The following is a 22,619-nucleotide window of genomic DNA, read 5'->3' as shown; positions in this document are numbered from 1 at the left end:
TAGATGACAGCACACAAAAAGTGCAAGGGTCAGATTCAGCATCTACCAAACAGGCATCTCTTCACCGTGTGGCTCCAGAACTCCAGGCTCGTGTGGCTCTGGGCCAACAGGCAACAAAGAGAGATGAGATAATCTGGCAATGGTGGAGGTCCACTGTGGAGAGCGTATTGTCTGTGATAAGGCTAATAAAGTCCAGCCATGCTGGCTGATCCTTGATATTTGGCCCTGGTCCAGAGAGGGCATACTGCTCTTGTCTCCCCACTTATCGTCTCTCTCTGGCCCCTCCAAACTGTGACAGGAGGGCTTCCAGGAGCAGCTTTGATCAGCGTCAGCCTGTCATTCAGCATTAGTCACCCCAGGAGAGAGGAGTCCTATCTGGGCCTGGGATGGACCGGAGAAGGGCTCCATCCTGAATGGAAAGGCCCATGGCTGTGGAACAATTGGGTCTGTGTGGCACAGCAGACGTCTGGGTGTTAGCAGACACACTCTGGTGTGTGCCACATGTCTCACCCCTGACACTGTCATGACCCAATCTGTACTCCCCATACAGCTTTATCTCCCTGAAATGGCCCCACAACTCTATTAAATAGGATGTGTTGGTGAGATCATTGCTACTGCTGACACTTACTTGTGCTCACTCAACAATGATTTAATTGATGTTTAATGAGTTTTCCAGAGTAAAAGAGTGAGAGCATTGAGTTATTGCATCCAGAGGGTAAAACATACAGATTCACAGTATTTTCAACTCCAACAAATTAGCTTATTTCCAATTCCATGAGAATCACTGTACCATAATGACTTGCTGGACAGAATATTGTTCTTGCTCCAAGTTTTTTAAAGCTGCCAAACATGACATCAGACATCTCTTTTTCAAATCTATCATCTGCCTTGACCTCAGGTCTAAGGTAGCTCACGAAAGAGAGTGAGCGAGGTGGAGTATGCAACTGGTGTGCAAGACTACACATTTTCAAAATAAGGCGTCAAGGTCATTGGAAAACCAAAAACATCAGAGTAAAAATAAACATTATACGGAAGAAAATTTAGTGGATTACAGGATTTACTTCAGTCTGCTGTGCACAGAATTGGCTGGCAGATTGGTAAAGTGATGCCATGTGCCTTGGTAAGGCTAAGGCTTAGTTTTTTAGTTCCAATTGTTTGAACACATAAAAAGATAATTACAGATTATAGATAGCAATAGATCACAGTGGGCAACATTCAGACTAATAATAATCACACAAACTTGTGTAAACAGATCAAGTATTATCATTAGTAATTATGAAATGATTTAGAGCTGATGATTTAAAGTTTCTTTTGACAGAGAGGTAATTGCTAATGCAGATCTAAAGTACTACTGCTAAAATATTTTACAAAGTTTTCAGACAGTTGTTATCATTTATACAACCCCTAAAAGACACAGTGTGAAAGGTTAAAACCCCATGGTTTGGTTGCTTTTAAGTTGAGTGGGAGGATTGTGGAGTCAGGTTCTGTATGTTAGGTTAAACAACAGACATAATGTGAAGACCTCATGGTCCATGTCCATGGGAGCAGACATGAGTGCAATACAAGCACACACACAAACACACATGTACATGCACACACCCAATACATACACATGTGCTGTAACATCTGACACCGCCTCCCCGCTGCTCCCTCAGTGTCAGGAGGGGAAGTCCATTCATTTCAGGAAAAAAGCCTTGTGAATCTGAAAGACTCTGAACCAGGACCGAGGTTTCACTTTACATGGAGACTGAATGTTAACAGCTTTTGTCCGCAACATCCGAAACCATTCATAAATAATATTTATATTTTATATGCAGAGCTGTGATAAGGTGGCCTGAGACCATTGGTCATTAAACAATGTATAATCTATAAACCAGAAAATGAAGGTAGTGTGTCACAAAGGTCTGAAACTTTAGCAGCAAATGTATTTTCACAATCTGCTACGTTTCGTCTCAGCGCCGTCTACCACTCTATAGCAGTCACACAACTCGCAGACCTATCTGTTATCACAACCTTTTAAGCATTTCCTATTGGCAAACCAAAATCTGAACTTCATCCAGAAGCAATCCATCATTTAGATTTATGTCTTTGGACTCACATATATGCACACAAAGATCTTAGAGCGCAGACGATTATCAAAGGGAGAAAATATGAAATGTAATTGGATGTCAGTTTCAGAGTAACAGACTAAATTCATAATGTAGTTGGACCATGAATAATACACCAACCAATTGTCTATGTCTATTTCAGGGTGAAAAGCTTTCTCGACAAGGACCCCCAAATAATATTAGCCTTGGGTGGGGACCCACACTCTTGCAACATTTTTTAGATTCTTTGTTTGTTACGATTATGAACAAAGAACTGCCAGTTCATCTATTTTTCATCTCTCTGTCTCTCCCTCTTCGCCCTGCTCCTCCTCTCTTTCTCTCTCTGAGCTGAAGTAAAAAAACAAAAAAACAAAAAGGATAATAAAACACTGTGTTCATTTTGTGATGCAGAAAATTTATTAATTTCACAAACAGGTACCGGTAGTTTATTTTCATGTACATGTTGAACTTGTGCAACTGACTGTTAATGTAAGACATATCGATATATTTCGAGTAATGCCATTCAGCGAAAAAATATCAAGATCTGAGTTTTGGTCCATATTTCCCAGCCCTAATACATTCCTACACAGTAGGTAGACATAAATGCATTGTGCAATATCCCTGCAACAGAATCTCTGCAGCTATTTCCTTTAACATCCTGGTTTACTTCCTGAATAGTTGGTCCTGGTTCCCTGTGTTAATTAAAAAAAGTTTCCTCCTGTCTCCCTGTGTGAGGCCAGAACTGAAGCAATAACGCTCTGAAACCTGACGGTTCACTTTGTTTAAAGGCAGGAGGTCATCAACAGAGGCTATTGACTTGCATTAATTGAATCTGCGTTCCTGTGAGATCGGCCGCTGCTGCTCTGGTCTTGACCTTAGAGTGGGTTTCTGAGACTGACAATACACACGGCTCTCACTTACTCATACTGTAGTTTTATCCTTTAGGTTGACCTGCCTGTAACTCCACCAGAGACAGCCTGTTAGACTCAATGCATGAAATGTTTGCTCTTGTGTCAACGATTGCCAGAATTGTGAAATATCAAACTGACTCAACACGACTTCGAAATCTAACACTGTGGGAGCTTTTTTAGATTGCTACTTCCCTGGCTTTCAGCAATCAGTCACTTACCACTACAGGCCTTTTCCTTTACATAAAACCCACTAACATGACATCACTGCAGCAGTGGTCACGTTCAATTAGGGCCCTGAGAGCGACAGGAGGCCTAAACCCCCCGCTAATGGGAAATAGATATTGCAGTTATTACCCTGCTAGGAGAGTAAATTTATTGGGAAATATCACACACCGCTGGGCTAAATGATGGAGACAGAAGCAAATTAGAGCAAGGGTCAGTCTGACAGATCCATCAAGCTATGAAAAGACCCCTCCATCGTATTTCCAACACATATCTGCTTTCTTTAGAGAGCCAGTGCTCTGGGATAACAGAGGAGTTTTTTTTAACACACCTGGAGGCCATTGGGTAAAAGTCAGCCCAACAGAAACAAACCCAGTGTAAATCTCAGCAGGATTTTGTACTGAATGTGTGTGGGCATATCACATTCTATAGGCTCAAAGTGATCACATCTCATTGAAGAAATACACTCTGTTCATTCTTCTCATCTCAAAAAAAAAACACAGAACGTGTGAAGTGACCAGGAAGTGACAAATAAGAGCCCTTTGATTTGTTTAACAGTTTAAATAATCAAGCTCACTCCCAAGTGTTTCGGCTTGGTTCTCAGTCAATATTTTCAAACCTGCCCCAATTCCCTCTCCTAAAATAAAAACCTCAAATTTCACTTAAAGTCAGAATTAAAAAGAAAAAAAAACAAAACACTGTGAGATCCATTTATAAGGAAAACCATCCCATCTTTTCTTTAAGGCACGTTCACTCTGGCCCCATCGTGAAATCAGAATAATTAAAGGATTTAGCCAATCAATCTCCCAGCGCAATTTCCTCCATCCCGGCTCCAGCCCAATGGGGTTTAAGGGCAGCCGACAGAGGTGAAGGTCATGGGCCTATGGGACGTGTTCAGGAAGTAGCAGCACACAGTGCAGCCAGTAATGAATATCATGGACGTCAGAGTAAACACAACACCACCAGTCACAGCTCAAATGCCCCTCTAGAATATTCTGCATTCACAGCAAACCCTTCGCACTCGGTTACTGCAAAATTAGTCCAACTACAGACTATATTGTATGATTGAAATCTGCGCACTTTATGCAACTTAGCACTTTTACCTGCGTACTGTGCATTTGCACTTTGTGTATTTATGAATTGTCTGTGTTGTATGACCTGACTCTCCCTGCATCCAATTCTACCTTTCGAGTCCAAATAAAGTAAACTGAAGCTGAACCTGCAAAGTGTTGGATAGAATTAAATGTAATTAAATGTGCAGTTTATATTGTGCTGTAAACTTTGTGGTATGCCTATTAAGCTGTTTGCACAGATGCACTCCTGAAAACTTCAAGAAGATTTCAGGACTGCCTGTCCCTAAAAATCTTCCTATTACATTTTGCATGGCATTTTGCAACAAGAAGAAGCTATTAGCTATTAGCTATTAGTCGAGGTACAAGGTTTGACATTGATATTACTGCTTGTGAATAACGTGCTCATTGAGAGACTGTGAGAAGCAGAACAAAGGCTGTATGTCAAACCTGGAAAAGGACATCAGGCCTGCGAGTGTTTTAACACATGAGAACACGTAATCCATTTATTTTCCTTAATCACCAATCAACCCTCCTGTCAAGTGGTTTGAGCTGCGTTCAGAGAAAATAGTCAGTCAGTCAGATCTTTAACACAATACGTCTCTGTGTACCTCGCCACAGGCTGCGAAGACAGAAGTGAACCAAAATTAATCTGAGAAAGTCAAATGTCAATATGGTATGACATAAAATATTCCCCTAGTGCGTTTGGGTTTTTTTTTTTTCCTTTCAAAAGTCTGGATGTCACATGAGGTGAAACTGCCAGAAGTCAGGTTTTGTCCTCCAGTTTAAAACCTCAGGCTAAAATAAGTCTGCCTTCTGAGATTCCCACCTGTGTGTTCAGTAGTTTTCTATCAAAGGCCAGCAGCCAGAGGAGAAAGAAAAACCCCAAAACACAAACCTATTTATTGAGACAAATTCAGAGCAGGAAGGGAAATATTTTGTTAGCTCGGCGGCAAACGGTCGGCGGTGTTGGAGCAGTCCACAGATGAAGAAGGGGTGGGGGGAACAGCCGGCCCTTTGTTTGCAGACAGAATGGTGCACTCCGTGGGGTAACTGCAGGAGGCCCAACATCACAGCCACGAGCACACACACATTCTCCTTACTTTACACACATGCATGCACACACACACACACAGACACACACACACGCACACGTTCGCCTGCACATGCTTGCACACAAATACACACGTTCGCCTGCACATGCATGCACACTCACACAAAAACCATAACATTCCTCTGCTTCTATGAATGTTTTATTAACCATGTGAATGGGTCACAGAGTTACGCCCCCTAGCATAACTATAGTCGCCATAGCCACACACAAAAACACACGCCTGATCTTTCTCACACTCACACACCTACTGACCAGGAGGAGTGGATGACATTGACATGGTGGGATTCCTTTCATTACCCCTAAACCTGTGGCTCATGTAAGGTCCCACTGCCCTGATTTGAACATCAACATGAACCTCCATCAGTTTACATTTTTTGTGCTGGATGTTTTCATCATGTTATTTTGTGTTAGCCTTACTTCTAAAGGAGAGCAGTGTTAACCACAAGATGAGTTCACCCCCACTAAATTAAAATCTTGTTCTTCTATCATGACAGCAAAAGTCTTCTTTGTTTTTATTGGTGGTTGTTGAGATTTCCAACTATGTCATGGTCACTCTGATTGTATTCCCTAAGTATATTATTTATTACATTTATATGAGGGTAAAAAAATGTGATTTATTGGGTAAGCCTGACATGTAAACAGCCCCATTTAGACTATATATTCAAGGTGTGATATTTACACCCCAGTGACGGTGAATGTCAGGTAGTAACAGAAAGCTTGACGTGGCAAGCTCATCGTCATTGATTGTAATTTATTTTTATTTAGCATACATATTTGATAGTGTTTGAAATGTTTTGATAATCTTGAATCTATACAGTGAAGTTATCCTGCAAAGTAATGCAGCTAAACAGAACACTTTTAAAAGGATGCTTTGTATAGCTGTAGCACTTATTGCTTGACAGGATCCTAAAAGAATTAAATCAGCTTTTAAACATACATTGGTGCTTTCTGCCTGAATCTCTACAATCCTGAGAAAGCTCTGGTGTGAAAGAGTGTGACCTGTTGTTTTGTCAACCCATAAAATATTCCTGAGGAACACAGGAAAGTCACTTATAGCAGCTGTAAACATCCTGGAGGATGCACATCATGGGAACATTTGGCTCAAACTACCCGCTTTTCTTTTTATGAGCACAAAACGTTCCCAGTTAGTCTGTCCCCCCTTAAATGAACAGAACTGCTCTTTTTTTTAACAAAGCATGACGAAATCAGCAAAACTGGAAAACTGGCCAATAGCTGACCCACGCTGAATCTCCTGTGCCCACACACAAACATTTATCAGACCTCCACTGCTGAGCTCTAGATCCAGAAAGTCTGACCTGATGCAATGTGAAGGTGTGAAACCAGGAGCATTTCCAGAACCAACCGCCAGTCTTTAAAGCACATGCAGACACACACACACACGCTGGCATGTTAAATCCTCACGCTCCTGCACACCCCCACAGAGAGCAGAACACAAGTCCTGTTTGGTTTGGATAGCTCTACCAGGGGACCTCCATGTTGAACAAACTAACACACACAGCTCTGAGTGCTCAAATACAACAGGTCCTCACAGTGCAGGCTGCTGCACTGATCAATTGGCAGTCAATGGTCACAACTTATTTCATGCAGATTTTGAAAAATCATTAAAATCCTGCGGTGACACATTATGTATGACAATTTTAATGTTTGCATTAATTTGATTATTTCTGTTTCTCATCTCTTACAGCTAAATGCTGTGCAGTTTCAGTCTCTATAAAGATTACAGCTGTGACGTCAGTGTCACCCATAATCTTCTCAGCTGTCTTTTTGTCTTTACTCATCAATCAAAATATATGAATAATACAAGAATATTCTGAAAAAAAAACTGTGGAAATAAACCACCAATGAGCTCTTTGTGGCCCCGGAGGATAGCTGTAGCCCTACAATGCTTACAAAACAACCAAGACTGGATTTTAATCATGGACCATTGGCTACAAGTCAAAAAGAACTAATGAAACTCATGGCTTATTACAAAATGAGTTATAGATTCCTTTTTTACTCGTAACGAGACCAACACTGTTGGCGATACATATACCTGATTAGTACCTGCTGCTTTTAAACCAGAACCTTTCGAACCTTTTGAAAACAGCTACATCAACATGGGACTCTATAGGGATTCACTCACTTTTGGATCCAGCCTCAAGTAGCCACTCGAGAAACTGCATCTTTGGCATGTTGATGCTGGCTACTTTTCCAGCTCCAAATGTTGCTGGTTTGTTTCCGTTGCTCTTTAAATTTTCAGACCAAATTGCTGCTTATTGAAAAGTTTCTTTTTGGCCTCTGATGCGACTGCATTTGTGAAAAACCAAACGTGTGGGATTCTGCCCTCAGTGAGAGCTTGACTACTTCCACATGTGGCTTTGAAGATCCTGTAGCAGCAAAATTTAATTTTTGTGCGCTTTGACCTGTCACTTAATACAACCATACTTCAGACAGAAACATTAAAGTCGGGCTGAAGTGACACGTGTAACCGTAGCCTTGCATTATACGCCTGGTTGTGATCTCTTGAGAAACATTCACAAGTGGTTTCTCTGTCCTGCTGTTTTTTTAAATATCTTATTAGATCAAGTCACAGTGATGCTGCTGTCCTCACAGTGGCGATGGAGGCAGCAGCATTATTGAAGATAATACCCAACATTAATCTCACACTGCCCTACATATTCAGGGTTGGAGGTCAAACCCATTTCACGTTGTCATCCTCACGCTTGAACTTGTAAGACTATTTATTATGACCCTAATGCCCTGGTTTCAGATATCACTTTCCCCCTCTCTCAGCTCAAACATATGTGGTTAAATTGAAGGTATTCCAGTTTAAACTCCTGCTATTTTGTGGATAGATGATAACTTATGCCACTCGTCTGTGTAAAAGGCAGAACCCTCCTTGTTTATTCCCATGTGCTGCTCCCTCAGAGAACAGTAATGAAATAATCCCATGCTGTCAGAATGACAAGGGGTTTTAATCACAGTGAACCACAGCTAACTCTTGGGCAATTTGTATTTGTTTTACAAATGTTATTACTTTTAGGAACAAAAAAATTGTTCTGCATAGCGTTTGAGAGTATGGTTTAAGATTGGTCAATCTTAAATGCCACTCCAAACTCCCACCAGATTTCAAAGTGTTTTTCAAAGATGACTGTATTGTATTAAATGTGTTCAAAACAAATTATCTCGACAATTAATCATATTTTGTTTTTCAACTAAGGCACTGTATGGGAAATGTAGCCAACTCCTTTCTAAAGCTTCTCCGCTCTCTTTCACAAAAACACACACACACACACACACACACACACACACACACACACACACACACACACACACACACACACTTTCAAACGTATCTCAAGAAAAGTTCAGATTTAAGACCTGTCGCTGCCGTGAAACATTGTGAAAAGGAGTATCCTGTGGGGCCCTTGGGGGCCAGAAAGGTACTATGCTGCTCTGCTCGTGCATGCAAGTGTGTGTGTGTGTAGCGGCAAAGAGTGACCCGAGAGGCCCAGCTAGTTACAACCTCTCTGCTGGAGACCACCACTTCCACAAAACAAGCATTGTTGGTCCAGAGCTCCAGACACCAGAGAAACACACTGGAAACAACTCCTCTGCGTACACAAAATACACACATACAGCAGACACAAAACTGTGCTGGGTTTAACCATCAGTCCCATAATAGATGTTCTCTGTTTGTGGTGTATAAAATCATATTTAAGTCCCATCTCGTAGCTTCACCTCAGACTTCCAAATCTACAGAAATACACACACCCCTCTGTGCAAACGTGGATCACTGTCGCTAACAATAGCCCTTGGGTGGTTGGTCAGACTATTATAGTAAGTGTTTCTATGCTAATTATGTGTGACTGAGAGCATGTCAGAAGTGGTTACTGGAAATAATGTGGTGAGCTGGAAATTGTGAGGTGGTTATTTAAAAAAAGAAAAAAAAGAAAACTTTATTAAGTTTCAACATCAGAGGCTTTGTCTGACCAGTGCTGAACAAATGAAAACTTAACACAGCTCCAAAGCCACTGGATCGATTATTACTACTCCAAAACACCATAAGGAAGACATCATCATCATCAACATCATCATAGAAAAGGGAAGGAGGGGTCAGCATCATGACCTCTACTTCTGGCTTTCCGCTCTGCAGACACCTCGTTGGCTGACAGGAGTATACGTCAGAACCTCTCACAGCTCCAGTATAACCCCCTCAAGCCTCGTGCGGTCATACACAGACGCATAAAGTAGAGGCTCCAACTGTTGCCCGGTCTAACCCACGTTCAGCATCCACGTCCCACACGGAGGAGTGAGACGGAGCGGAACGAGGAGCGCGGAGAGGTGGAACATTTACGCACAGCCTCTAATTGGATTAGTTTGGCTCGTCTTTAAAAGTGCACTCTGGATTGTTTTGGACACAATTTTTCTGCACTATTCATATATTGGATTTCGTGTACATCTTAGAACTTTAATGGCAGCTCAAAGTTTCATTTCCTCGCACTTGTTCCTGTTGATGTTCAGCTGTTTCCTGGGTGCTGCGTCAGTAAGGACCATGAAAGGGGGCACCGGGAGCGCACAAGACAGTGGCACCCTCCGCTCCTCCTCGTCGGACCGGTTTTTGGATGACCTGGATCATAAGGACATGGTCTCCCAGCACATGTTCAAACTGTATGAAAAGTGCAACAGGGAAAACCGTCTCAAAGAGGGAAACACTGTCAGGAGTTTCAGAGCAAGCCAAGGTGTGTGCAAACATTGATTAACCTGCATTACGCAATCGAACGGACTCCCTCCGGCAAAAGCTTTCAATCGAAGCAATTCAGAATTTATTTTTGCATCAAGTAACCTGCTATGTTTTTAATGCACAAGTAATCGAATGAAAAAAGCATTGCCTAGATGTCTGCCGCGCTCCCATCTGATCTTTTCCATGAATGGTTATTAAATGTGCACGGGCTCAGTGGTTGCATGGCTCGAGCAGACGCTCTAAATAGGTACGATTGTTTTGTAACAGTCTGAGAATGCATTTTAATGATTTTTGGACGCTAGTGGGCTTACTCTGTTTTGAGGAATGCAGCTGCGCCTCATCTGATCAATTACCACAGACACACGCGCAATGTGCGCAAGAATGCATGCGATTTTCTGCCAGCCGTGCCCCACGCCAGTAACCTACAGTAAAACCTCAGCGCGCTGCAAAAGGGTCATTGTCGTGGCTTCTGTGTTCCTGTTGTGGCTACAGGACATGTGTGGCTCCACGTCCTGGAGTCAAAGGGGCTTAACACACAGTCGCTCCTCTCTGTCTGATGCTGTTTATAAAAACTCAACTCATAGACATTTTTATCCCCCATAGTTCTCAGATGGCATAGCATAACACGTGTGTATTTTTACTGCAGAGGCTGTGTGTAATCTAAGGAGAGATGTAAGAGAGTTTTCACAACAATCTAAGATCTGTTAAAACAGTTGATTATGTCTTGGTGTCTGGGCAGACTGTATTAGGCTTAAGGCGAAAGCTTTAAAGGAGACTGAGGTAAGCATTTCCATATGCAGGCTGAATCCGAGGTAATGTATATCTCTTGAGTCAGTCCATGCTTCCGCTGAACTCTTACACAATGAACAATAACTCTGCTGTTGAAGTTAATGTTCATCATGAATATGTAGCTCTCCGTTCAACCCCCCTCTTCCCGTGCCAGCCTGATCCTCAGTCTGGCTCCTCTTAAATGCACCTTCTCCGAGCCATGTAGATGTGGACCAGCTATTCAGCTCAGTCATGTCACACAGAACAAGAAAATGTTTTCAAGATTTATACGGCAGCAGGAATGCTTTTGGTGCGATTTGAGATTTTTCCCTTTAATCCTTTTCCTTCCTTTCATTCATACAGGACTTTATTATCAAACTGTTACCCTTTGAGCTATTCCTTCTTCTCAAAACTCTAAGAAATCAAAGTCAAATCTCAAATATGTAAATCTAAATTAGGTTCAGTTGCTTTTCACTGTTTGCATTGGCAAACAGTTTAATCATCTGGTCATGCCAAACGTTTTAGAAAATGACCAACAATGAACTGAAACAGATTTTGATTTATTATTTATTTTCAAAACAAGTACAGAGAAGCACTAGTGAGTTAGAAAACTGACTGATCTTCCAAGTTGAATTATCTTAAATTATAGATTAGTAATTCGAAACAAATAAATACTGCCATCACAAAGTTTTACTGTAAGGTTGCTCACTACACCGATTGATTGATTGATTCATTGTTGTTGTTTGATCTTCCTCAAAATGGTCTGGCCTCCATACGACACACAAACTCAACCTCACCATCAAGCTCATTGAAGATTTTGGAGAGTGATAGCTTTTTTAAGATAGCTTTTGGTGCAGCTTATAAAGCATTGTCCTGTTTGTTTTGGTCCAAATGATCAAACTCATCCCTTTTAGTCACCACTTCTATGAATAAAACATCTCAAAAATTCCAAGTCATCCTTTTGTTAAGAACAAGTTTAGGTTTGGTTTCCATAACCTTTAATTTGTGGATTAGGATTTCGTTGACAAGTTGCTCTTTTGACTAGTTACTGAATGATTGATTGATTGTCTTTTCAGACTCCTCTGACCACAGGACAGTGTACCGACTCAACCTCACAACAATCCAGGACTCGGAGGTCATCCTCTCTGCCACATTCCACTTCCTGCTTGATCGTCGTCCCCATCACAAACCCGGGTTCTGTAAACGCTTCAAAAGCCCATCCTGTCGATCCTCAGTCGTGCACCCTTCTTCGCCCATCAGCCTGCTCCTTCGTTCTGCCTCCTCTGGGTCAGAGATCAGAGCTGGGTCAATGGGATCATTTCTAGGCAACATGACCTTCCACCCCCACAGGAGAGGGGCGGGGCAGATGAAAGATGTGACCCAGGTCATAAAGGAGGCACGGGACAAGGGTCATCTCCTGTTGTCAGTGGAGGTGGACTTAGGGCAGCAGTACCAAATGAAACCAGAGGAGACGCTGTCTGCTGGAGGCCTGCCTTACCTGCTGCTGTATGCTAATGATCAAGCCTTGACTGAACCCAATAGTGTGGCAGGGAGCCTTCAGAGATACGACCCGTTTAACGAGGAAGGAGAGCCCACACCTTCTTTGCAGCGCCTGCAGAGACCACACTCGTCACCCGAGTTAAAAGGACGCGTGAGAAGGGAAGCACCTCTGCTCTCTGACACCATCCAGAACAATGAGCTGCCAGAGGTTGAATACAGGCCTGAGGGATACAGGAAGGATGACCTTTGGGAGAGCACTTGGTACCTGGCCCTCAAACCCAAGCATAAATTAGGAAAGAAAAGAAAGAGCCAAGAGGTAGCACAGGGGAAAGGTAAAGGAGCACAGGACCAAAAAGACGAGGTTCACAAAGCAGCAGAAAGAACATCACTGGAGCTGAATCTAGATGTCTCAAATGTGAAAAAACTCAAAGACAGTCATACCCAGACCGTCAGCAATGGACAAAAGCTCGAGCAGAGAAATGAGGGAAAAAACAGCAAAAAGCACAAGGGGAGCACTAGCTCTCAGTCACCAGTTCTGAGCTTTGATGAACAAACGATGCGAAAGGCGAGGAGGAGGCAGTGGGGAGACACCCAGCAGAGAGGTTGCTCCAGGAGGAACCTCAGGGTGGATTTTGCAGACATTGGATGGAGCGAGTGGGTGATAGCACCCAAGGCATTCGATGCCTACTACTGCTCTGGAACGTGTGGGTTTCCAATGGCCAAGGTAAGAGAACAAAAATCTCTCCTAAAAACATGTTCAGATACCATTTGCAATTCTCAGTAATGATTCTGTTACCAAAAGTGTAATATTTGCAGATACTGATAGCAGTTCATTAAAAACTGTATTTTGTTGTTTATGGGCAAATATGGACGACATGAAAAGTTGCTACAAGTAAAGCCAAAAGATATAAAGCTCCCTCTGCTGACTGGCTTCAGTATAGGTCAAAAACTCCTCCTCCATGTTAACAGATGGGACAGGTTCAAACTTTAAAATGGAAATACATGGCACAAAAATCTTTCTCAAAACATGGATTCTGTTAACATACTTCGTGATTTCTACAGAATCATGCCAACATGAAAGATTTTTGATTTTTTAAAATCTGTGATTTATGTGTTTTGGTTTGTGAAAGACCATCTAAATAGTAAGTGGTGGAGACACATTGTCCATATATATATATATATATGTGTGTGTGTGTGTGTGTGTGTGTGTGTGTGTGTGTGTGTGTGTGTACACTAAACGGTGGGAAACCACTCATTTCTGGCAGCTTGCCAGCTATGACTAATTTTCCCCTCTTTCCTAACACCATACTTTTGATATTTGTAATTGTACCATGAAAATTAAAAATAGTTGATTTCAGAGATGGACTAAATGATATGGTATATGATTGGTTAAATGAATACAATACTTTCAAATACCAGACAGATGTTAGATGGATCCCAAACTGGAAAGCATTTCAAAATGTTCATTCTTTTGTGTCCTGCATGTTCATTACTATATTGAATATTATTTTATGTTGTTTTCTTCCCTTTCATTAATTCTCCCTCTTCTACTTTTACCCCCCAAGGTGGCAAAGCCGTCCAACCATGCCACCATCCAGAGCATAGTGCGGGCCGTCGGGATTATCCCGGGTGTTCCCGAGCCCTGCTGTGTCCCAGAAAAGATGAGTCCTCTTGCTGTCCTCTACCAGGATGAATCCAGGAACCCAGTGCTCAAGATTTATCCCAACATGTCCGTCCAGTCCTGCTCCTGTCGGTAGGAAGGTGATGGAGGTAGAGGAGGAGAAAAGAAAGGTGGATTTGCAGAAAAAAACAGAAAACTAATGGAGTCAGAACCATACCTCTGTTTGTTAAGAGGTTTCTCGACACTGAGAAACAAACTCATTTCGGCCGTTGGCATGCCTGGAGGATCTCAGGCTGTAGAGAAATCACTTCCATCTCTTCTGTCCCGCGGCGGCAGACATAAAGAGACACTTTGTCTGGCGTCTGTTTTAGCAAGAGGAACAGAGTCTCACATGTAAAGTCAGGGCTCCACATGTCCCGGAGGCCCGGTTGTTTTGATTCTGTGTTTGAGATAATATTGAGGATTTCAAGGTCAGCTGCGTTTACCCTAACCCTTTCCTTTTATCTCAGAATGGGCTTGTTGTTCAGACAGCTCACAGTGAGTTTCAGTTCATTTTAGACACAAAGGTTATAAACAACAGACTTTGTGTCGTCAGGCAGCTTACACACGACATAGATTATGACACATTTCTAAATTTTTACATGTTGTGTGCAGCTGTTTTCACTTGGAAGCAAATCAAATGCCACGTTATACATACTTGCAATGTTAATGTGTTTGCAGACAGGAAGTTTATTGTACATTACTGCTTTTTATATCTTAGAAAGGAAACATCCAGTGAATTCAAGAGGGCATCTGGAATTCATTTCATAACACTACAAGAATGTTTTATTAAAACCAGAAATATTTTTCTATTTTTAAATGTGAAACAAGATTAAAAAGAATTTGTCATTGTAACTCGATGTTTGTATTATTATATGTTAGAAGAGATGTGGTTTTGTACATGTGTATTGTTTAAATTATGAAAAGGTAGCCGTCTTTATGGTTGAATAAAAAGTAATTTAATCACATGCACTTGCTCGGATGTTATTGTGTTTTACAGCTTGTGTTGTTCTTGGTTATCATTGGATATTATGTTGGACTCTCGGTGGAAATCTTGGAAGCAGAAAGGGCATCTCTGTTTTTAAAATAGCTCAGTACAAACGCAGGAAGGTTCCACTCTGAGATAACCAACATTCCCCTAAAGCCTCTTGAACCCATTATTACCCCACACCAAAGGCTTTGTCGTCTGTTGTCCAGCAAATAATGTGACTGATGCCTTGGGTTAATGGTTGATGGAGGAAGCAGGCACACACCTATTAGGACGTCAGCCACTTGAACTTCAAAAACATGCTGCACTCCCCCCTTTCTCGGCAGAGCGAGCTGAACTGCAGGAAGTTCTCCTCAAAAGCCTTTTTTTAAACAGATGATCTCAGCCACTTAAACTTAACTGTTGTCACTTTTATTCACAGCAGGCAGAGAGTGACCCATGTGGTGCCTAAACAGCGTGTCAAACTGACAGTGAAATGACAGAGGAACCCTTTTGATTATTAATCCATCACTCTGCGGTTGTTTTCCCCTCGAGCTTGAAAAAGTTGGCCCGGATTGTCACATCTGTTTGCAACAACAGAATGCTTTTAAGTTTGCCAAGACTGGACTAGACGATTATTTTTGTCTGACAGGCAGGGGCATTTAAGCCCTGTTTCCCCCAGTGGTCCAGTTTGGTTCAGCAGAGTCTGGACATAGTGTAGACTGCCAATTAATTCAACAAAAGAAGAACACAAATCAGTAAACCAAAATCAATGGTTTCTTAGGATGGTCTGCGTCTCAGAGGTCATCCACAGGGCAGTGCCACGCACAGAGAAGCAAGAAAACCAAAACCGCCTGAAGGATACTTTTTCCAAATCCACAGGATATCTAAAAAGTGGAGCAATTAGTGTTTTGTTGTATTTTCAGCCAATCAACACGTGTCCTACACCAGCTTTTAGGGTCACATTGGTACGCCTTGTCTGTAGTGAAAAACTGTCATTTTTCTTTCATCTCTTTCAGAGTTGTAAGCAAGTCTTCCAGCATGAGAATCCTCTCCTGGTCCACTGCTGATTTCCACTAAGAAGTGAAAAAAGAAATCCAACTGTTACTTTTCTCAATCGATGGGGTTTATAAAATCAGCACAGGTTTCTGAACATGCTACCCTCCTGTCTGCAGTGTTGCATTTGATGAACACATGATTTAAACTTTCAGCATTTACATTCTTTGGAGGCGATTGTGTTTTGTTGATGTAGCAGTGAATCATATAGGCTATAATGTGGCTTAATGAAAACAAATCTATAAAATGTGAAAATGTCTTGACAACATTTGGACCTTCACAATGTGAATGTATCTTTGCAGCAAACACGTTTCCCTTTGACAACAATGTGAATGAATAGTTTAATTATTTGTGTACTTTGGACTTGCAAATATTGGAGATCAGGACTTATGGATTGGAGGACGTTTCCTGAAAAAAAATGTGAGGAGCCTCATGATTCAATGTTTGAAGAAACCACATGAAAACTTTCGAAGAGGGTTTGCAAACGCAATGCACACGAGAAATGAAAGGACATTTGATCTTTAAAGCTGGGTAAGATCAAATTTGTGGTAAACCTTATTTTAACATTTCCCATTCTAACAGTTGAATTAAGTGTAGGGGACATCTCTGCCATGAGAGAAAGTGATGAAAAGCAGTATTAAAACCCTAAAGTGATTATCTTTAATCCATACAGATGGATGGTAAAGAGCGGCAGAAATGTCTGAAATACCACACGTGATTCAGCTTTTTACCATTTAGATCTAAATGTTCAGCTAAAACAAACATTTCACAAAGCCCTCTTTATGGACTCTAACTTGCCTTTAAATGATTGTGATGACTGTAATGAGAGTGATTATAAATCATGTTTGCATTCATAAATGGTTTGCCTTCAAGTCCACTGGCTCAATAGTAATGATCACGATCCAGGTTCTTTATTTCCCTCATTTCCTGACTGATCCCTTGTCCAGTCTGCACCCACAGTCTGCTTTCACAGAGTGAACCCACGTCAACCACAATCACAGTCACAGGAGAGCACTTACAATGACCCGCTCCAGTCCAGAAAACCACCGCAGTCCAGGCTCGTGTTCAGAGCCCGGTGAGTCTAAGGGCCAAAACCAAACGAGCCAAGAGGGGAACCAAGAACAACATTTGTTTTTCCACAAGATGACTGTTTAATTAAAGGGGAGCAGTATAGCCATTATTAGACTACAGAGGAGTTTCTGTCTGGGATTAAATGGCTTTTTCCTCACATGCTCAGAGGACTAATAGTTTTGTTCATTATGATGAAGCTTTAATACTCCCGCACTGTGCTACTTAATCATCTATTTATTCATTTGGACCATGGGTTCTTTATTTCAAAATCTTTTTTTCAGTAGAAATTAAAATTTGTACCAGTTATACCATTTTTTAAAGAACTTGTAGAATAGTTGACTAATTTTCATCTTAAAAGTGCATTTTAACCAGGAGACCAAAAAGACACCATAAAATAGTTTGTTTTAAAAATTCTGACATTATGAATATGTTGCGGTGTCTTTTCTTTCCTATGTTGTGGGTGTTTAGTGTGCAGGTTTAATGTCAATGTAGAATTTTTCTTGCCAGCCCCGAGCAACATTTCTATAAGAACCCGGGGTTAGAACGCAGCAGAAAATACACTGTGGCCCAGCAGGAGGGGATGATGATATTTACATCCTGCTATCTTTATAGCTGCTTAAAATCTTTTCTTATGTTTGGCAGTATGTCCGTCTCCTTTTTCATGAAGCTGCAGGTCAATGCAATGTGAGTTACTCATCTGCCATCTTTGCACATATTTTTTACATGTCATTATTTTGTGGCTTTCTTAGATCCTCTCCCTTCCTTCTTGCTTGATATATTTTGATATGCGATACATTTGTTAATTATCAACGCATGGAGATTTTATGGCTCCATTTTTTTATATGTAAAGACGGCTCTACTGAAATAAAAGTAAAAATCAGAAGCGTGCCATGTTCACATTCCTGCCGATGTTACAGACAGACTGAACATGGTCAAGCCTTGACTTTCCCATGAACTTCAGGCCCCCTTCCCGCCTCATTTACCTGCAACAGAGGAAACTATTTATGTCTCTCTGTCTGAAGCCTGAAATGAATGGGACCAAGGCTGCTGCACTTTTGTAGAAAAAATATCACAAAGCTAAAGCAGTCCACTTACTGTATCGAATAAGCAAATGAAGGATAACCATGAAATGTGTTTTTCTTTCACTGGGTATGCTAAAATGTTGGGCTTGGTATCTCAGATGAAACAGATATATTAATACACATTTTATTTTCCCTCACTATGTCAAGTATGTTTGGCAGTCTTTAGCAGCAGACAGAGTTTTTACATGGTCAAAAAGAAGAGATCACATCACTCCCATTCTTGTCTCCTTACACTGTCTACCAGTCAAGTTGTCGATTGACTTTAAAATACTGCTGACTGTGTTCAAGGTGATAAAATGGACTTGAAGATAGAGTCAGTACAGTGTGCGGATGTTCACTTAGGGCTTCCGTATATTGGTGATCAGAATTAGAACAACAAGCGTATTCTGTTGATTAATGCCCAATCTTTAAAATTAAAAAGACACTATGCTGATGTTTAAAAATACAATCTGCTCTCAAAACTAATGATACACTCTTTCTACAAAATTGAGAATTGGAGAAGTTGGTCTCAGTCACCGCCCACTAAACCAGAAAGAAACTGACACCCTCTTCGATTTGAAAGAAAACACAAGACTCATTTGTTTCATTTTCACATTTTTACGAGTTTCAAACCAAAGTGCAAACACACTCAATCCATGTCTCTCATACAAATCAGAGCAGAGAAAAGCAGATAAATAAAGGGATTGACATTTCTGACAAAGCTGTCCTCGAGACCTCTCCTTCTTTGTTCCCCTCCTGAGTTCCATAAGGCACAAAATAATCATCAAGCTAACAAACAGGCCTAAAGGACAGACAACCAACTGCAGTGAGATCAGTTCCTGGCGCATCTCTATCGCCATCTAGTGGACAGGCTGTGAAGGTTACGTGTAACAGTTTTCTTGTTTTCTTAACAGCTAACTACATTCAGTGTTGACGCACCAAAGCCTCGCTGTGAATCTGGAGTCTAAACCTGTCATATACGAGCATCATGTGGGAATAAATAAGTGTTTTGTCCTATTTCATCTCAGTTATGAGAGGTCATGTGTCTGGAGAGGTGGTGCCGCTCCCTGAAGTATTCATGGCAGATCGGGCAGGTGAGTTTCTCCTCCCTCCTTCGCCTCACCTGGGACTCCGCTGCAAACTCCTTCTTGTGATGAGAACGCATGTGAAAGACGAGGTCTGATGTCATGCGGAAAGAGAGGTTGCATTTGGCACACCAGTTCTGCACAGAGACACCGTATGAGGTGAAAGTTGGAGGCAGGATCGTGAGAGACGAAGTGGTTTGCAACTGGACGCCAATGCTCCGGGACCAGTGCTCCGGTGCGTAATGGAACGAGTTGTTTAACGCCACCGGGGATGGCAGAGTCTGTAAGTCAGTGCTCATGATGTTTGATGCCATCATATTGTTGTATCCCATAACTGTCCTGGAGGGAAAGGCGTCAGTCATCTCCTCTAAGCGGCTCGAGGGGACTGTTGGAGCGCTGCTGACGCACGCCTGGGGCTCCACAGGAGAAGTTCTTTTACTTGGTTTGCAAAATGCGCTTTTCTGCTCGCCCTGGCTGGAGACAACCCGAGAAAATGCACTGCTGCTACTTGAGCGCACATTGGAGCTCTCCCCTGTCTCCTCTCGTGCGTCAATCTCTCTCTCGTGCGTAAAAGTCCCTTTGGCGTCCCCTATTTCCACATCTTTACATCCCACGTTGCCCTGTTTGATCTTATCAGCTTTCCCGGCAGAGGACAATGCATCTCCTATTGCCTGCTCGTAGCCCTTGCTCATTTGTGTGATATTGTCGTCATTTGAAATATTTGTCTTCTCCAACAGAACCGCTTTCCGCCCTTTGGGGTAAAGAGTTTCCTCATATTTCCTTCTTTTAGGGAAAATCTCTGCGTCCTCGTTGCTGCTGCTAGATTTCTTGTGTTCCAAATCTCTGGCGATGTTGTGGAAGTCTGTCACTCGATGTTGCCTCTTAATTTCCACGTGCTTGTGCTCGTAAACTTCGCGTCCCCAGGCGTCACTCTTGACTTGAGTACACAGGAATCGGCAGTGAGCCAGGAAAGGATACTCATGCTTGAAGACCTGGTTACATCTTCCACATATGAACTCTGAAAGACACAACATTTAAAAAAAATAAAAATAAATGTGAGGACTGATACTGATCCATAAATGAGATGCAAATCTGGATTTTACAGACGTTTAAGTTGTTAGCTCACAGAAGTGAAATTACAAATGTTTATTCTGCAATGGAACATTCAATCTGCTGTATACATTTGATTAATATCATGCTCAAAAAACTGTATGCTGGGTTTTATACAGAAGGATCTTGACCCACATTGCATCACAGATCTCTCCCTCACCTTCACTTGAGCCTCTGGTCATGTCTGTGAAGCCCAGCAGGTGAGACAGCTCTTGGTCGTACCACACCAGCAGCTCTTCCTCCTGCCCGATGTCCCGGATGGTCCTCACGTACAGCTGACCCGCTTTCAGGAAGGCCTCTGTGTTCTGCTCCTCTCCGTTACGCGCAGCCTGCACGAGCCTCAACCAGGACATGACAAGAGCGGAATTACGCATGGCCTCGGGGTCCACCTGTTAACAAGAATCATTGACATTTTTGTAAACTAGATTCCGGATTATTACATTTTAATTACTAACAATCAAATTCAACGGTCATCTCTGCAAGGAATAAAGTCACGTAAAACAAAAAATAGCTGCATAAACTGTGAAATTTAACAAGGAAATCCAGGTTCCAAAACACTATTTAATCAACTTGTCCTCACCTGTTTTTATACAAGTAAAGCCAAACTGCTTTTTGAAGTTCAAATATCAATATTGCATCATGACAGCCGAACACAAGCAGACCCACTTACCCTGAACACGTAAGACTTGGCTCTCTTGTCGCAGGATTTCTGCGCTATGAAGGCGATAGTGTCGTAGAAAGTGTTTTGGAGCACATAGGGACCAAAGCAAGTGCCTGCGGGGATGCTGCGCGTAACGACCACACTGGTGTAGAGATCCGCTGGATGCTGCAGGAATTTACTGTCAGCGGTCCAGATGGACCGAGGCAGGAGAGTGTAATCCATCGTTAAACTGTAGAGAAAAACACAAAATACAATATACAATTGAATATGAAGGGCAGTTCTACTTATTTTTCAGCAGATGATGTTAAAATCAAGAGGCCGTAATCCCGATAAGAACTGGACGTTATAACGAACAATTAGAATTTGTTTTAACAACATTGATGTATAAAATCATTAGTAACATTTGTAAGAATTGTTTTACTGGTCTGCAGTTCGCTAGGATTCAGGTGCTTGAATCTTCCGTTGAAATTTCTTGGCTGCAATATTTACAAAAAATATATATACATCAGCAGGTCTTCATTATGTTTTTTCTGCTGAAATTGTGTGAAATGTTCTGACTGTGATGCAGCCACAGCCGGTGCCGTGGCAAAATGATTTCTAACGTCCTTTGTCTCAGTTTTTCACTCGGTTTCTCCTTTTGTCTCCCCATCTGCCGTGAAGCCAAACTGCCTCCTCTGTGCGCAGAATAAGTTCAGAATGTGCTTCTCTTAAAGCATTAACAAAATCAACTCACTAAGAATACATGACGAATAATGTAATCAACAAGAAGTATCGAATGATGAGGATTTTAAAATGATGATACTTGACACGCAGCATCGCAGCAGAATGTTTTCTGGCGCAAATCCCTAAATTGCAGTCAAACACGTGACAATTAAAGAAGAATTCATTTCAAAAGAAATCCAAGAGCAAGTGTGTGATTGTTATGTTGGGACTCACCTGCCGGACATTGGAGAGGTTCTTGTGCCGCGTGGCAGTAAGTGTCAGCAGGTGTAGCTGACCTCGGTAACGATGCTCTCTCGTTTCGTCGCTATGAGTTACTCATCCGACTGATTCTTCCTCCGTACTGAGGTCTCTCTGCTCCCACTCCCACTTATCCCCTTCACAGTGCGCACTGAAGCGTGGCGCATTGATGTAAACACGTGCGCGCTCACGGACACGCGCACACACACTCACAATGAATTCAGTAGCATTGGCTGATCCTCAACGTGTCAAATTTACTGTCTGTTCAACGAAGAAGAGGGAACTGGTGGCTGTTAATTTGACAAAATAAAAGGCAGATAAGGAGGTCTGTATTCAAATATGGTTTTCGTTTATTGTGAAAAACATAAAGCAGCTGAGTAGTGATGTGTTCACATTTAAGACAGTTTGAAATGGTTTCATTAAAATGTTAGTCTTCACTATAGGTACATGCGCATAACTTCAAAAATTGCAAAAATTCAAGCTTTAAATCTAGATTCACCTAAACCATGATTTTAGATTCCCAAAGCCTTCTGCAGCAGACCTGCCAGTCAGACAAAGATATTCGTATGTGA

The 22,619-nt window shown here is 41.8% G+C and overlaps 2 protein-coding genes across 2 annotated transcripts; one reads left to right on the top strand and one right to left on the bottom strand.

Moving 5' to 3' along the window:
* The first annotated feature begins 9,631 nt into the window (after window positions 1-9,631).
* On the top strand, window positions 9,632-15,044 carry gdf10a (growth differentiation factor 10a). The gene is made up of 3 exons (XM_079363292.1): window positions 9,632-10,146; window positions 11,993-13,140; window positions 13,982-15,044. The coding sequence occupies exons 1-3, from the start codon at window positions 9,879-9,881 to the stop codon at window positions 14,171-14,173; spliced, it is 1,608 nt and encodes a 535-aa protein (XP_079219418.1). The 5' UTR covers window positions 9,632-9,878; the 3' UTR covers window positions 14,174-15,044.
* A 3,775-nt stretch (window positions 15,045-18,819) lies between these two features.
* Window positions 18,820-22,168, bottom strand: znf488 (zinc finger protein 488). The gene is made up of 4 exons (XM_079363477.1): window positions 22,024-22,168; window positions 21,097-21,316; window positions 20,587-20,815; window positions 18,820-20,334 (listed from the first exon to the last, which is right to left on the bottom strand). The coding sequence occupies exons 1-4, from the start codon at window positions 22,032-22,034 to the stop codon at window positions 19,256-19,258; spliced, it is 1,539 nt and encodes a 512-aa protein (XP_079219603.1). The 5' UTR covers window positions 22,035-22,168; the 3' UTR covers window positions 18,820-19,255.
* Between the last annotated feature and the right edge of the window lie 451 nt (window positions 22,169-22,619).

This window comes from Symphodus melops (genome assembly GCF_947650265.1).
Source record: "Symphodus melops genome assembly, chromosome: 15".
In the NCBI taxonomy this organism is placed as follows: domain Eukaryota; kingdom Metazoa; phylum Chordata; class Actinopteri; order Labriformes; family Labridae; genus Symphodus; species Symphodus melops.
Note: the sequence above shows the minus strand (reverse complement) of the source record. Positions and strands in the feature narration are given on the sequence as shown.

What these genes read in the sequence shown, in the direction of transcription:
- znf488 (XM_079363477.1), bottom strand. An exon ending in CCAAGTCTTACGTGTTCAGG is followed by an intron (nt 20,816 to 21,096) that starts GTAAGTGGGTCT and finishes TCTTGTTAACAG; the next exon opens with GTGGACCCCGAGGCCATGCG. An exon ending in GACCAGAGGCTCAAGTGAAG is followed by an intron (nt 20,335 to 20,586) that starts GTGAGGGAGAGA and finishes TGTGTCTTTCAG; the next exon opens with AGTTCATATGTGGAAGATGT.
- gdf10a (XM_079363292.1), top strand. Translation starts at nt 9,879, where the DNA reads ATGGCAGCTCAAAGTTTCATTTCCTCGCACTTGTTCCTGTTGATGTTC. An exon ending in GAGTTTCAGAGCAAGCCAAG is followed by an intron (nt 10,147 to 11,992) that starts GTGTGTGCAAAC and finishes TTGTCTTTTCAG; the next exon opens with ACTCCTCTGACCACAGGACA. An exon ending in GTGGGTTTCCAATGGCCAAG is followed by an intron (nt 13,141 to 13,981) that starts GTAAGAGAACAA and finishes TTACCCCCCAAG; the next exon opens with GTGGCAAAGCCGTCCAACCA.